At 40.8% G+C, this 15887-nt stretch overlaps 1 protein-coding gene across 1 annotated transcript in view; it reads left to right on the plus strand.

Annotated features, from left to right (window-relative positions):
* EPHA4 (EPH receptor A4) overlaps positions 1-15887 on the plus strand; it is a 159302-nt gene that overhangs the window by 52727 nt on the left and 90688 nt on the right. Inside the window, exon 4 of the mRNA XM_028731050.2 lies at positions 11059-11214. Coding sequence (XP_028586883.2) covers positions 11059-11214 — 156 coding nt within the window. The remainder of the gene's footprint in view (positions 1-11058; positions 11215-15887) is intronic.

Here is a 15887-nt window from a genome sequence, read left to right on the forward strand (position 1 = left end):
TCTTTTCATTTGCTTTGAAGCATTTTGGTGGGCATTAAAAATAAAAATAAAAAGCCTTTTCTAGGTTTTGGGATTTAAAACAAACTTGATTTCAACCATATGTTTATAACTATAAAGGCTAACATTTTATAGCTTCCTCTTTAGATCTATAGTGCTAGTGTATGAATGTTCAGAACGATGCATGTGAACAGCTATTCAAGTGTAAGGTCACCAAACATCACATTACCACGTAGTGCTTTGATACCAGGAAACAACGGGGCCTTTTTTGTTTGCTAAAAGCTGTAGTAAGTGGTCATGTTTACCTTGGCATTGTCTACGTTGCTAGCGGTAATCCTAAAATGAAACATGTTAAGTGCAGCTCATTAAATGTCCTTCTGCTGTTTTCTACATCTTTTCTCTTTAAAATTATGCGCTCCACAATTTACTGAACTGTTCATTAGAGGCTGCTATTTAATACATAAGGCCACAGGGATGCGGATCGTGTTGTGGTCTAAACCACTGAGCCTATTGGGCTTGCTGATCAGAAGGTTGTTGGTTCAAATCCACACAATGGGGTGAGCTCCCGTTGCTATATCCCAGCTCCTGCCAACCTAGCAGTTTGAAAGCATGCAAGTGCAAGTAGATAAATAGGTACCGCTTAGGCAGGAACGTAAACGGCATTTCCGTGCGCTCTGGCTTCTCTCATAGTGTTCCATTGCACCAAAAGCAGTTTAGTCATGCTGGCCACAAGACCCGGAAAGCTGTCTGTGGACATACGCTGGCTCCCTCTACCTGAAAGCGAGATGAGCACCGCAACCCCAGAGTCGCCTTTGACTGGACTTAATTGTCCAGGGGTCCTTTGCCTTTTTAAATGTGGAAAGCCAAAAACCTGATGGCTGATAAATTTAATAAGTTTTCTTGTTGTCACGGCAAGACAAGTGTCACCGTCAAGTCCTAAATCTTTGTTTCCATTATTAAAAGATGGTGTCGTTTATTTTCCTTTAATTGTATTTCCCAACTCTCCCCAATACATTAGGAACTCACAAGCTATTTAAATAGAAAGGGTTTCTCCCTCAGTCTCTGTCAGAAGAAACCAGAGAGGAATTGTCATTCTTCCTTAACTTTCTAGAGGTCTCTGTTATTTGTATCTCATATTACACTCTTAAGCTGCTGTGCTGCTTTCTTTAGAAAGCTTGAATAGAACACAATGTGTTACTTCCTGGAGTTGAGCAGGAACCATTGGAGAGGCTTCAAAAAAGACCTTGGGTTGTATCTAACAAAGTTGTCCCATTCGCGTAGTGTCCAAACTTTTTTCAAAGAGGGCCAGATTTGATGAAGCGAAGGACCGTGAGGGCCGACTGAAGGGCCAATCATAGTTGTTGACCTTTTTTAAGGATTGAAGTTGTATGTTGAGCTTTTTTAATTTTAGGATTTTACCCCAGGAAATAAACTGCCACAGGAGCTGAATTAAACTGACCGACGGGCCAGAGTTAGGCCCCCAAAACAGACTTTGGACATCCCTGTAAGGACTTCTGCTTGTGAAGTACAACTTCCACACTTTCTCCTACCTCTGTGTCCCAAATTTGTTGTGGGGTTCCCCTTAGCCCTCTGGTCGGCATGAATTGAGGGCTTTTAGTCTGGCCTTCATAATGTTTTCGCCATAGTGTATTTTGCAGAAGACACAGACTTACAAGCCATATATCGATAAATCAAGGTGGTGTGCAAATAGAATTACTTAAGAGTCATCCAGATGGCTGCATGCAAGTCTACAAATAGCACCCATTCAGATTTCTGCTGTTTTTCTGCGTGAAATATTAATTTGGCCCTTAAACACAATTTAGCCTTCCAAAGAAATTGGAGGGAGGGCAATGTGCATGAAGTGTTACTACTAGCCTAGGCTGGTTTCATGTGGTGGGGGGAGGGGGAGTATAACAAACACAGTTACTATTCAAAAAATAATAATTCCAACCTACCCCAGATAAGTGGACAACTGGCTGGCAAGGCTGAATCAAACTTCCTTGGAGCGTCTGCAAATTAGAAAATAAGGATATATCTTTGGTTGCTCCTTTCCTTCCTTTTGTATAGTGATGTAGTATTAAAATTTGACCTTGCAAGACAGTGTTTAACTCACCAGTATGTGGATATGCAAAGAATACAGATATTATATTTAATTTTCAATATACGGTGCAGCTTCTAATCATAGGAGACAAGACGCTAACAGTGCCCAAGATCAAAGGGAGCTGTTTTTATTTAGCAATTTGGTCCATCACATTGAATTCTACAGCATGAATGTAAGAAGGGCTCTAGAGAAAGTTCATTTCCCCGCAGTCCTTCTGAATTCTAAGGATCTATATCACTCTTGAAGCCCTGCACGGAGTAATTAGATTGGACTAGGAAAATACTGCATTTTGTGTGTGTGCAAGAGACATATTTATTCTGTTTAAAACCTTCACATTTAACCTCCCCCCACAAGACAATTGTGCATATGATACTAATGGCCTGAAAATGAATTGTTTTCCAGATGTTGGGTAAAGGAAAAAACCTTTGAAATTTTTGTCTCATGGAGACAGGGGTGACTCTCCTCCCTTTGACTTTTGGGTCAAAAGATCCAATAAAAGGACAGCTTGTCGAAAAGTTATGATAAGCCTTTGGGACTCCAAACAGTTGCACAATTACTGAGGGGTCTCTTGGTGTGGGGTAAAGAGCTCATCAAGAGAGGCTATCGAAACAATTGAGTTCTATAATTAACACCCGGAAATCTGTTCAGAGATGGTAATAACAATAAAAAGAGAGCTAAGAAGAAGCTATCCGCTTGTGTGGCAGATGTGGTTTTGTTATAATTTGAGAAAAAGAATCTATTTAAAGGGGAGGGAGAGGGGAAGAGATGGAACGTCTATCTTTTTATTTCACTGAGTGCCACTAAAATATAAATTGCAGCTATTTTCCAAGGTAGCAGGTGCTCTCGATATTGTAAACCAGTGATCATCAGTCTAGAATGCATACAGCAACACACTAGCAAGGCATTTTTTTCCCTTCTGCATTTTTTAAAAAAGTTATGCTGTTGCTATTTTTGTTTGCAGACAATTGATAGGAAGTGGGTTACTTGAGCCTACCTCCTTAAAGAGTTTATTTTTCCTCTGTTACACATGTTGCCTTGTTACAGAAGCCTCTACATATTATGCTACTGTTCAAGAACAAAAGTAAACAGGCTTTGTATCCTTGGGGAGCTAAAGTCCAGTTCGTAGGACAAAGCCCTTCTCAAAGTATACACATCAGTAGGTAGGCAGGTAGGTAGATTGTAATGAATACATTAAATACATTGTTATTATTGTACTGTGTTTGCTAGTCACTTCCCTTACAGTCTAACTCAAAGCGACTTCCTTTAAAATCAATTTAAAACAGTGATAAAAACTTTTTTTTAAAAAAAATAATTCATATATTTATTTGTTAATTAAATATGTATACTGCCCTTCATCCGCAGATCTCAGGGCAGTACACAACCTTTAAATACAATATAAAAATACAAGATAAAAAGCACAAATTGCATTTTGTGAACTGCATTGTTATCTGGTGAACTGCCCTGAGATTTTCAGATGAAGAGCAGTATATAAATTTTATAAATATATGATAAACACAAGAGCAACAACAACAACAGCAACAACCAGCCACCCTCAGGCTGCAAGTCCTGCCCCACTGAAAATGGCCACAATGAAACAGGCCTTTAAAAAGAGTCTTTATTGGCACCTAAAACTGGATAAAGATGGCGTCAGGCATGCCTCTCTATACAGTGGTATCTCAGGTTAAGAACTTAATTAATTCTGGAGGTCTGTTCTTAACCTGAAACTGTTCTTAACCTGAAGCAACACTTTAGCTAATCCCCCCCCCCCCCGCTGCTGCTGCACCGCTGGAGCACGATTTCTGTTCTCATCCTGAAGCAAAGTTCTTAGCTTGAGGTAATATTTCTGGGTTAGCGGAGTCTGTAACCTGAAGCATATGTAACCTGAAGTGTCTGTAACCCGAGGTACCACTGTATATTACTGATTACTTGCCTCCAGTTGTTTAAAAAGGCACTGTGTTATATGGCATTTCAGTAGCACTGTATGGCATTCAATGTTATACGGCTTTTTTCTCTCAACAGGATTTAGTAGCAGCCCATGTATGCAATTGGGCTTCCCTAGCATGGCAAATACAGCATGCCTGCATTCCTGAAGGACAGTGTGCATATTGATTGGAGACATACAGTTTTTGGATCACGCTGGATGACTGATATACAGAGTCCTTTGCCTATGGGGGGCTTCCTTTCGCTGGCTCTTAGCTCCCCACACAGCAATGAGGAAAGCTCTGCTAATGCATAAAGCACAGGGGTGTTTTTTTTGCAATCATTTGCTCTGATTCAGAAACTGTTTTACACAGACAGTAGTGGCTTTGAACTTGAACTGAATGCCGCCATAGCTCTATCTGGACATTGTTTTTATTTGCAAGAAGGTAACTGCATAAAGGACAGTGGGAGCCTTTTGGCAAGCCTGTATCCTGTCTCCCCCCCCCCCCCTGCATCACCTTTTGAGTGTTTAAGGTTCCCCACACGTTGGGAGGATATTTGTGAAGTGGAAATCCTCTGGTACTTTTGAAGGCCCCCCTATATATCCTAGAACCTTGAATTTTCCAAGGTGCAAGGAGTCTCCACAGGTAGAGGAGACTCCTTGCTTCGTAACTTCATCCTCCAAATGGGGAAGGGAGATGTAAAGAGTGGTCCACTGAGGAGGGCAAGGCTTACCAGAGTACCCCAATTTCCCTCACTGGGTGACCTTGGGCCACTCATCATCTCTTAGCCTAATGTATCTCACAGGGTTATTGTGACAATGAAATGGGGAGAAGGAGAACCAGATACGCCACCTTGAGCTCCTTGGAAGACAAAGGTGGTATATAAATTTAATAACTAACCAACTTTGTGGATTGTCTTCATGCATGCAAGCAAACAGAACCTCTGAAGAGGGCTTAAGTGTGTAAAGCCTAGTTCCCAAAGTCCACCTTCTATATGCATTGGTTGATATTGGTTGTTGTGCTGAAATGTTGACAGGAAAGCATGTTGTTGAATGGTTCCTGTGCATACCTGTGACCCACGAGGTACTCTCTGCACATGATACCTGCTTGCAAATTGCTATATTTGGAATGGTGCTACTTTGGTGAAATAAATCCAATTTTTGGGTGGACAACTTAATTCCATAAGGAGCTATAATATAACAGAATGATGTGCACTTGTGACTTTATTTGAGATTACCTATACAGTGGTACCTCGGGTTAAGTACTTAATTCGTTCTGGAGGTCTGTTCTTAACCTGAAACTGTTCTTAACCTGAAGCATCACTTTAGCTAATGGGGCCTCCTGCTGCCACCGCGCCGCCAGAGCACGATTTCTGTTCTCATCCTGAAGCAAAGTTCTTAACCCGAAGTACTATTTCTGGGTTAGTGGAGTCTGTAACCTGAAGCGTATGTAACCTGAAGTGTATGTAACCCGAGGTACCACTGTATGAGAAATAAAATTAATGTGCTGGGAGGGGGCCAGGGAGTCCATACAGGTGGCACAGTTTTGTTTCCCCCTGTTTCAGAGTGTTTACTGTCCAGATTGTAAAGACAGTAATGTATTAAATCGGGATGGGCAACCTCAGGTTTAGGGGCCAAATGAATCAATCCAGGTTCTCTGCCTGCCCCTCAGAACCCTCTCCAGACAACACTCCCTGCTTCATGCCATCCTCGAGGGTTTTTGCCTGGCCATGGTGTGTCTTTGACCACTGATAATAACTCTTCTTGCCTGGGTTAGAGACAGGGTATGTGTGTGTAGAACTGTACAAAGGTAAACTTTATGCTCATTTCTCCACCCACATGTGGCCCCCAGAAGGCTGCCTGGAAAGGAATGCGGCCTTCGAGTTGGAAAAAGGTCCTCCACCCGTGTATTAAATTATTACCTTGTCATGTCGGTGTGGGATCTGGATAAAAGAAAATGTCTCCCCTTGGCCTTGTTTCACTCTCTCTTTCTAATGGAAAGAACTAATTAAGGCAAAGCTAAGGGAATCGAATTCAAAGTTTGCACTGCTCATGTGACCTAATCTTTTTACAATGGCATCTTTTGCAAGCCGTGCAAGAATACATCTTTTGCGAGCCATTCACGCTCTGTCCTCTCCAGAAAATCCTCCCAAGAGAAAGGAAAGAATGAAGGATTGTCTTGAGTGTGCAATAAAGACTTTCAGGAAATGGGAATCTATGCGGGCTTGCTTGTTTTTCTACCAATTCATTAACATTCAGAAATACTGTATAATATCTTAAGTTTGTTTTCTTTTGAAAGGGCCTTGGTCAGTCATAATAGGTGTGTCAGCTGATTTTCCGTGCCAAAAAAAGAAAGAAAAAGAAACCCTTTACAGAGCTAGATTAGATTGTGACATAGAAGTCTATCAAGATGTAAAGAAATGTTGAACAAATGCAGTGGATTAGCAAATAGAGGAAGGTGCCAAGAGCTGGAATGTATTGAATCTGAACACAGCAAAATGAAGAAAACCGTGAATTCAGTTATGGGATTTTCTACAGCTAAAGCAAAATGGCTGTTTGCCTCAGACAGAGCTTTAGAGAGAGGTTTCTTGGGTCCTGAAAAATTAATGAACTGGGTTTAATGTAGTAGAAAGGAAAAGAATGTAATGCTTGGAAGGAAAGGAAAGGGGGGCGGAGAGGGAGGGAGAATAGCAACTTTGGGGCTCAGTAAGCCTTTTTAAACCAATGCACATGGACTTAAAAATGGAGGAAAGAGCCCCAAATTGCCTGTAGGGGATGTGTTTCTTTGCTTAAATGGGTCTATAATGTGAACGGAAAGCTTGCATTGGCTAGAATATATATTCAGTATAAAAATGCTTTGTTTGTTTTTTAAATCCCACATTGGCCTCATTTAAATGTCACACTAAAAACGCAATTAATGATTTGCCGTGTTCCCATTTTTCTAGACTGCTGTCCAGCAGCACATGGAAGAAACAAACCATAATGCCTGTCTTAGCATTGTGTCTGAACCAGGAATTGTGGTTTGTTCCACTCCACAAACCTTGACTACGTATAATGGTTTGTTGGGAGCCAAAGAAACCATGACTCCTGGTTCAAATGTAAGTAAGCTAGGGATTGTAGCATGTGGAAGAGTGAAACAGAGTAGGAAGGTATTTGCTGTGGTTTACTGCGACTTACAGGCTGTGCCATTAACAACGTCCATATTGACATCATCCGCATATGACATAAAATAGTTTTGAGAGAAGCTCAAAAGTACCTTTTAGTGTGGTTGGGAAATGCTCTCATTCCTGTATGGTTTTCTAATGGATCCTCTTTCTTAAAAGACGTTTGGCCACTGTAAGGGAGAAGGTTTTGCAGATAGGGAGAGGAGTTGGTTAGTTGAGGAGCTCAAAAAATGCTCCTCCCAACTTCCTTTACTGCTTTCTGTCAGAACAGCTCAATTTGAGAATCAAGCTGCCTATAAGGAAATGCCAGTACTACAAACCCCAAAAGCCACAATGCTCAAATCCAGAAAATTAATGGTTTTTCGTCTGAATATAGGAATGCTAGCACACACATACATGTCATTTGGGAGATTATTTATTTATGTATATATAGCAATTTTTGGCTGTTATGCAGAAAGCACCAAAGCAGTATGTGGCATAAAATAATCAAAGAAATTAGTTCAGTTTGGTAAAATAATACATAAATAACAACAACAAATGATACGCATAATATAGCCAACAGTCTAAATAAAATAAAATTTGATGCCCCCATATGTTCCCTTCATGGCTTTCAGAGATGGGCAGGATTACCCCAGAAACCCTGAGGACAAAAGGGCAGATTCTATGAAAACCCAGAAATTGCATGGTTTTGCAAGAATTTACCTGCCTAGGTAGAAACAAAATAGTGCACTTCTAGTGACTGTGGCATGTTAAAGACTAGTTTTCGTTGGCCTTTGACACCTAAGATGTGTGTTCTCAGGGCCCACCATATTCTTGTGATTGTAATCCTTTTAAACCGTTTTTAATTGTTATAACCTGCCCTGGGACCTGCTGGTGAATGGTGGGTAATGCATTTAATAATAATACTGTCCAGTTTATCTGATTAGCAGGCTTTAGCACCTAAATCTTATGCCATAGAAATAAAATGGTTTGTGTTTAAGGTTTCATAAGACACTTTGATGTTTTTGCTGCAATGGACTAACATGGCTGGCCCTTTGGGAGTATTTCACACTGAAGCTATATGCCTATGCAGGTTTCAAATGACTGGGAGATATACATTCAAACAGCCCAAAAGAATCCAGTAAGACTAAATCAATTGATGACTACATTTGCATAATTGCATCTTTATGGTGAAAGTTCCATCACATTTGGGCTACTTATCAAAACGTACTTTTCCAATGAATATTTACTGTTCAGGTTAGATATGGTTCCCATCACTGGTGGCATTATTTCCACAGGCATCACATGTGATGTAGTTAACACTCCTTTCAAATATAACCTGGTTCTCAGCTAACATTGAAGTTGTCTCAAAGTCCAGAACATTAGAATTGTTGTAATTGATTTCTCGTAATCCAGCTGTAGAACATGATTGAAAACACATATGACAGCATATGTTACCTTGACATCTAGAACAATGCATTTGTAATGTTTATGCGTCCTGCGTATAGACAGAGAACTGACAGATGCACAGTGTGATAAGAAATGTTCAGCATACAGTGGTACCTCGGGTTACATATGCTTCAGGTTACATACGCTTCAGGTTACAGACACCACTAACCCAGAAATATTACCTCGGGTTAAGAACTTTGCTTCAGGATGAGAAGAGAAATTGTGCAGCAGCGGCACGGCGGCAGCAGGAGGCCCCATTAGCTAAAGTGGTGCTTCAGATTAAGAACAGTTTCAGGTTAAGAACAGACCTCCAGAACGAATTAAGTTCTTAACCCGGGGTACCACTGTATTTGGCTTTTGCCAGCTTGTACTTCCCTGTTTTGCCAGGGACACCCAAGAATCAGAACCAGTCTGAAATAACTTATTGCATTAATTGTAGGTCTTCATGAGGATAAAATTGCCTGACAGGTTTATAATTGCAATCGAAGAGGATGTCATGGATAATTTTGCGAACTTCTGTGTGCATCCAACTTAAATTTGCAGTGAGGAGTGAACTATTTTTGCACTAAGCTCCTGCGCTGGAAGTGGATTTTCAGGTCAGGAGGGAAAATGGGTCAGTGTGATATACAATGAATCCAGTCCAACTTCAGGCTTTGTTAGTATTTATCATCACCATAAATTCCAAGAAGCTTCAAACTTTTCTTACCATTTTTCAGGATATCAGATCTTGTTTAATTAAAATTTAAAAAAATGTCATTGAAAAAAGAATTTCCATACCAACAACGTCAGATCTATTAATCTGCCTCCTCCATAAGACCTTCAACCTAGGTTTTTCTTCATTGAAACAGTAATTTGTACCTTCTTAGCTGCTTATCTTTTGAGGAGGCTCATTCTTTTTACACAAACTGTCTTTGTTTGATGTGGCTGGCAGAATGATGGACCATACCCAATAGGTTTGCATTTGTGTTTGGGGACTAATTGTGTTTGATGTGGGGAGGCTGAGCTTGACCCCTTTGCTTCTCCTTGCCAATGTTGTGGGTTTTTTTTATTTTAATCAAAGCCCCAAGGCCATTTGAAGCGTAGCCAGAAAGCACCTTGCAAGTTGAACCCTATCTAATTATGTGATGTGTGTAAACGCTGAAAGCATAAATCTTAGTCACCAGAGCTATGTGTTTTTATAAGATTCCCTGGTCCGGTGACAGCCGAAGCAAGCAAGGGCAAGATTGATCCCACAGTGATTTTTATGGACGCTGCACCACACTTCGTAAAGTTTTGACTTGTTAAGGAGATTCCATAAATGGCCTCAGTTAATAAGGGTGAAGTGACTTGCTCCTTTACAAACATGTTGCAGAAATCCGTGGCTGTTACAAGTACATCATAAAAGTGGGGGAAATTAAATCATATAAAAGAATGTGGAGTGAGTGGGAGAATAGCTGAAAGCAAATGGTTACTGGAGGCGTAGAAGCAAAGAGCAAGGGAACTCTAAAGGTAGACTGTGTGATAAAAATAAGAGACATGAAAGTGAGTCATGCTGTAAATATTGGCAGTAACCATCCTTTCTTTTGCTCTTTGTCCTTTATAAAGCTGACTAGTTGACTTTCTCTGTTTCAACGTCTGGTGATGGTGTTTTTTTTTATTTTTAGCCCTAGCCAAAATTTGTTAGAGGGAAATGCTTGTATGCCACTGTTCAAAAGATTTTCTTAATGATACTTAAGAGTATTTTTTTTTAATCCCAATGATGTAAAAGTAGTCATCCATGTAAGCATCATATTTATGAAGGTGATGTCACTGAACACTTGCTGCTGCACATGGGGCCTTGGCGTCAAAGAGTGCAGCCACTGGTATGCTCCGGCTCAGGGGCGGAGTGTTGATTTTGTCTCTTGGGGAGAGGAAAGCAAATTAATTGGCTTCTGCAGAAGGGAGAATTGCCTTTTCTGGGCATGCGAGAGTAAGAGGTTGACTGCCAATCACAGTAGGGTCTTATTCCGCTCCATCTCAAAAATTGGCAGTGTCACACCATCAGCTGCCTTTCAAAAGTAGTCATGGAATTAAAACAACTGCACCCTGTTTACTGCAATGTGAGAGTGTCTGCAGGTGGGAAGCAAGGAAATGGGTTTACATAATAAACCCACGCAGGGAAGAAAATGAGACAGATTTTCCAACCAAGTTGCTACATGGACATGCTTAGAGGTGCTCTTGTAAGCTCTACAGGCCTACTTGTTAATGGGGGTCTCATCGGGATTAAAAATTGCCTTCCTTGCTTGGAGAGCGAGCAGTCAAGTGCTCCTTGGCTGGTTAATTTCTCTCCCGGTGCTAAGCAGACATCATTTTTCCTCTTTCAAAAGTGCCCCCATGTCTGAATGCTGAGTAAATGAGGTAGCAATTTATTATCAAGTCCTATACCAGTAACAGCTCTTCTTTTCTGTCTCCCCCCTTCTTTTCCCAAGCTTGCAAGATTGGATACTACAAGGCCCTCTCAACAGATGTTGCCTGTGCTAAGTGCCCGCCTCACAGTTTCTCCATCTTGGAAGGTTCCACCTCTTGCACCTGTGACCCGGGTTTTTTCCGAGCAGAGAATGACGCTGCCTCCATGCCCTGCACACGTAAGTCAGATGCCTTCATTTATTAATTTTCCTCTCCTCTTTCTCTTGCTGCTCTTATAATTTATACATGAGACGCTCCCCAGAGATGTAGATCGTGCTATGAAAAATGTCTGGTTGGTGACAGGGACATTCAGTAACCATTCCCTTTTAAACAAGTCAACACAATATGTCAATACCGGGTCCTTTCTCCTGCTACACAACGGAAAGCGAAGTTTGTGATTAAGTGACAGAATGTAGGTCAACAGCCAGAATAAGAGGGTCTAGTTCCATTTTGGGGTTTTTTGGTGTGTTTTTTTGCATTGGTGTCTGCACCGTGGAAGTGCCTCAAGGCTGCACTGTGTACGCATAATGAGGGACAATCACAGCCTTGCATTATGTGATGTGATCAGAAAACAGGAGGAAAGAAGCTCTGAAAGAAAGAGGAAGGTTTGTGGCAGCTCTGAATAGATGACTTTGGTCTTTTTCTATAACAACGCATGGAAAACCTTCATGGATCAGACCAAGGACCCATCTAGTCCAGCATTCTGCTCTTGCTGTGGCTAACCAGATGTTCTCATGAAGCCTACAAGCATGGCATGAGCCCAGTAGCCCTCTCCTGCTTGAGATCTCAAACAGCTGGTATTCAGAGGCAAAACTGCTTTTGACACTGGGGATTATACATAGGCTTTGTGAATGGTAGCCATTGATACTTAGCCCCTGCCCATGGTTGCTTTTGGCATCGTGACTGGTCTTGCTAGATGCTTTGCCCACATATCATGTCAGGAATCAAAGTAATGGGAAGGGGCAAGGCATGATTTCAACACAAGATAGAGCATTTGCAAAATCAGTCACCGCCGGATGCTGTGGTTTTCATCAGGATGCAACCACCGGGTTAAAAAAAGGTTGTATTATTCAATTGATAGGCTTTTTGGCCACACTGAAATAAAAGCGAATGAAACTTAGGACTGCATGGTTCTCAATTTATTTCCTATTTCTGCTGCTGTGTGACCATTACCACAACATCCATCCATTGCTGTGGAGGTTCTATCATTGTTCATTGATATAGATAACCACAGGGTTTTCTTTTCACCAAAAGGGTTTGCTTGGCTGCTTCTGTGCACCACCTGCAAAACAGGATGGCATCCTCCATTGTCTAGGGCCCTTCCCCAATTTCTTCAGGGCCACCTACAATCAGCTTTGCTCAGACACTGCACTGGTGATAGTCAAGCCAAGAATAACACGTCTGTTGCATTGCACATGAATTCGTTACATACATCTTTAAAATCTCAAGAAGTTTGAGAAACTCTGTGAGAGCATGCAAAGGGCGTTTTGCAAGTGAGCCTTTTCTCTACTGAGATTATATCTTAATTTCACCAGAAAGCTTGCAGTAGGAAGTGCCCAGAGGGTGAGGTGGCACGCTCAGCATGCTCATATCACAAAGGCCATGTTTTAATTGTCCTTGGGCCACTCTGCCTCAGGGCAAGGACATTTAGAACACAGACATAAGGTCACCCAGTGAGTTTCCTGGCTGAGGAGGCAATTTGAACCTTGGTTTCCCTGGTTCCAGTCCACCACTTTTTAAAAAAAGAAAAACAAATATACTGTTACTTTGCTTCATTTCTGTTTCAAATCCATTTTTTAAAAAAATGCAATTGTAGACAGACTCTTCTCTTTTAAATCGAAAGCCAAAGAGAACAGTACAGTGAGTCATTCACACTGATAGAATGATTCTAACCTCATGCAAGGTCTTAGTAATTTGTTAGATTTTTAAAAGGTTAACTTCATGGTTTCAAAATAGCAAGTTTTACATTTGTAATTAGCAAAATAACAAACCTGTTGATTTTAAAGTTTCTTCCACCCACAAAAAAGAAAACAGAATGTTTTTAAAGTACTGGACAAATATTTGACAATATCTGAGTTGTCAATTGACCAAATCTTTTTTGACTGGTCCAATGCCCAACTATAACTTAGTTCTTTTCATGTTCTGATTGGATGTGACAGTCTCAGTCTACATGGGACATGGGTGCATGGTGGTGAGCAAAGATTTTTCTGTAGCAAGTTATCCGTTCATGCTGCCCTCTTTTGTAAAGAGAGTCCGCTGGTCGTCTTTGATTAGAATCTTGCTATGCGCGCTTCTTAGCTAATGGCTAAGAGAAGTAAAACAAAATGTATCAAATGAGTTCTTCATCCTATTATCCTAACTAATTTCTCATGTTGCTGAGATACAAAGGGGGCCAGGCCACAATTTTGGGCTTTATATTATCCCAGCAGCTGTCTCATGCCTGCCAATCTTTGTATAGCTTTTTGTGCTCATAGCTGCTTACATGTTCAGTGTTAGCCAAATCCTTTAAATTTTCAGCTACCAATAGAAAGTCCATGGAATAATCTAAGGTAATAAGGCCTGTTTGGGAAACCTTTGGCGCTCTGGATGTTGTTGAACTTCAACTCCTGATATTCCTGTCTGTTGACCATGTTTGCTGGGGCTGATGGGAGTTTTAGTTTAGCAACATCTGGAGAGCCAAAGTCTACTCACACCTGTACCAAGGCATCCACCCACCTCCTCAGATCTCTTTACCAACACTGGCTGTGCTCTGTAGCTGTGCTTCTAGTTCAGCTTTCAACCCTTATATCTGCTAACAGGAAGGTTCTTATTCTGGTCCCCCTTCAGAGTTGCTTTCAGATCCTCCTCCAGCAGTCGAAACAAAGCGACTCCTGAAGCAGACAGCAAAATTTCTGGTTCTCCATTATGCTCTCAAAGACTCACTATTGCAGCCTCTCAAAGCTGCTCTTCAGTAGCTGACTCATCTTTAAGCTGGAAACGCTTGTACTCCGAATGCAAAGTGCTGAACTTGCTCAAAATTATTTCTCTGTCCCTCCCTCTAGCAGGGTGGAGGATGATTTGGTCACCTTCCCAAAACCTGAGAGGTTTTATGTGCCAAAATTCGGATTGAGCTTCCTAGTGATCAAATAACATTTACTGTTATTTTGTTTTAAGTTCCTGGCCACCTAACTGCCCATTCACAGTGATCAAGTTGGCCAGAGCCTGGAGTGCATGTTGGCTAAACACGCCAAGAACTAGTCTGCATTTACTTGTCTTACCACAATCTAACACAGATACCTCTAAACCCACCGAAATGTGGTTAGACACTGGAGGAATTTCAGGGATTGAAAGCCAGAGAAAGGATAAACCGGCTGAATGAAGCTTTAGCGAGTTATGGCTTGGCCATATATGGGATCTTATGAAAGAGTCAGCTGAACCAAAGATAACAAATATTTTGAAAATAATTAACCCAAAAGTTCAATATCTCTGAAGTCTTAAGGGAATGTTCTGTGGTTTTGGTCTCTCTTGTTAAGGAAGGGAATAATTGCTGAATATTTTTATTTTGAAATGATAGGAAGACAGTCTTGTCAGATTTTCTAGCAGCTAGTTAGGGAGTCTGTTTTGTTCAAGAAGGCAAAGCAGAAATTTTGGAAGAGCACCAGCAAAAGAGAACAAGTCATGGATGAGCAAAGAATAGCACTGATTCTAAGTGGTTCTAAATTCTGAATTATTCTAAATGGTTGTGATCCATGGATTGTGTGTGATTAGATCTTGGTGGAAACATTTCTCATGGAGCCAGGCTATAAGCTCTGTCCAGAGCGATATCTTCTTTCCAATCATTCTCTTTTGTTCTGACTTTCTCCCTTCAAATAGTTTTCAGAATGTCTTCTTGGTTAGGAGCTGTGCCACTTAAAATGTAGACTGTGGTTCAGAGGTAAAACTGACTGCTGTTGTGGATGGCCTTAAATTCCATCCCTGACATTAAGCAAAAAGGATCAGGTTGTTTGTGATGAACCTGGTTTAAAGTGTATAGAGACACTGCTGAAGATATATTCCAAGTTTCCTGGATAAGGCTATGGCTATTTGGAGAAACCCTGTGATAATGAGGATGTGCTTATCGTGATGTTCAGGACTTTCTGTTCACCAAAGTGCTGGTGAATTATGCTACCCCAGTGTGGTGTACAGAGGTAACAGAAGCCCTTAATTTTGGTCTGCAGTGAAGTGGAAATTATACGATAGAAACATTATAACAGTGTGTTTATGTGAAGCTCTTTTTGTATATATTAATGATATAAAGAGGAAGAGCAGGTTAGTTTCTATACAGTTCAAAGATGTTATTCACCTGCAGAATACTCTCCTGTTGCTCAGATGGGGCGCTGCTAAAAGTACCGTATGCACCAGAGGTGCGCTTGGTATGTACTGGAAACCAGGCTTCAGCCCTCTGGAATCAATTACCAGCTGAATTTAGAGAAGCACCGAGAGTTTTTATATTTAGGCAGCTTTGGAAGACATTTTTTGTTTACTTGAAGTGGGAGCCAGCCATTTTTTCAAATAATAATTGTACAGTTGTGGAAATGGTTTCATTGCTTTCAGTTTACAGAGTTGGCATCCTCTTGTATCTTATTTCATTGCACACCACTTTTGTAACTTTTGGTTGTAAAGTGGTTTATAAATCTGCAGTTAATATATGTGGTTATAAATTAACACTGGTCCATTAAATGAGTCATCGTAATATAATTAAACATTAGAATAATGAAGTCAAGCACATGAATGACTTCAAAATTAATAGACCACACACAACAATATTTTAAACAACTTCTATAGAAACATGGAACAAATATGAAAACTGAAAACCACAAGTGCAAGTGAAACC

Source organism: Podarcis muralis, chromosome 6 (assembly GCF_964188315.1).
Source record: "Podarcis muralis chromosome 6, rPodMur119.hap1.1, whole genome shotgun sequence".
Taxonomy (NCBI): Eukaryota; Metazoa; Chordata; class Lepidosauria; order Squamata; family Lacertidae; genus Podarcis; species Podarcis muralis.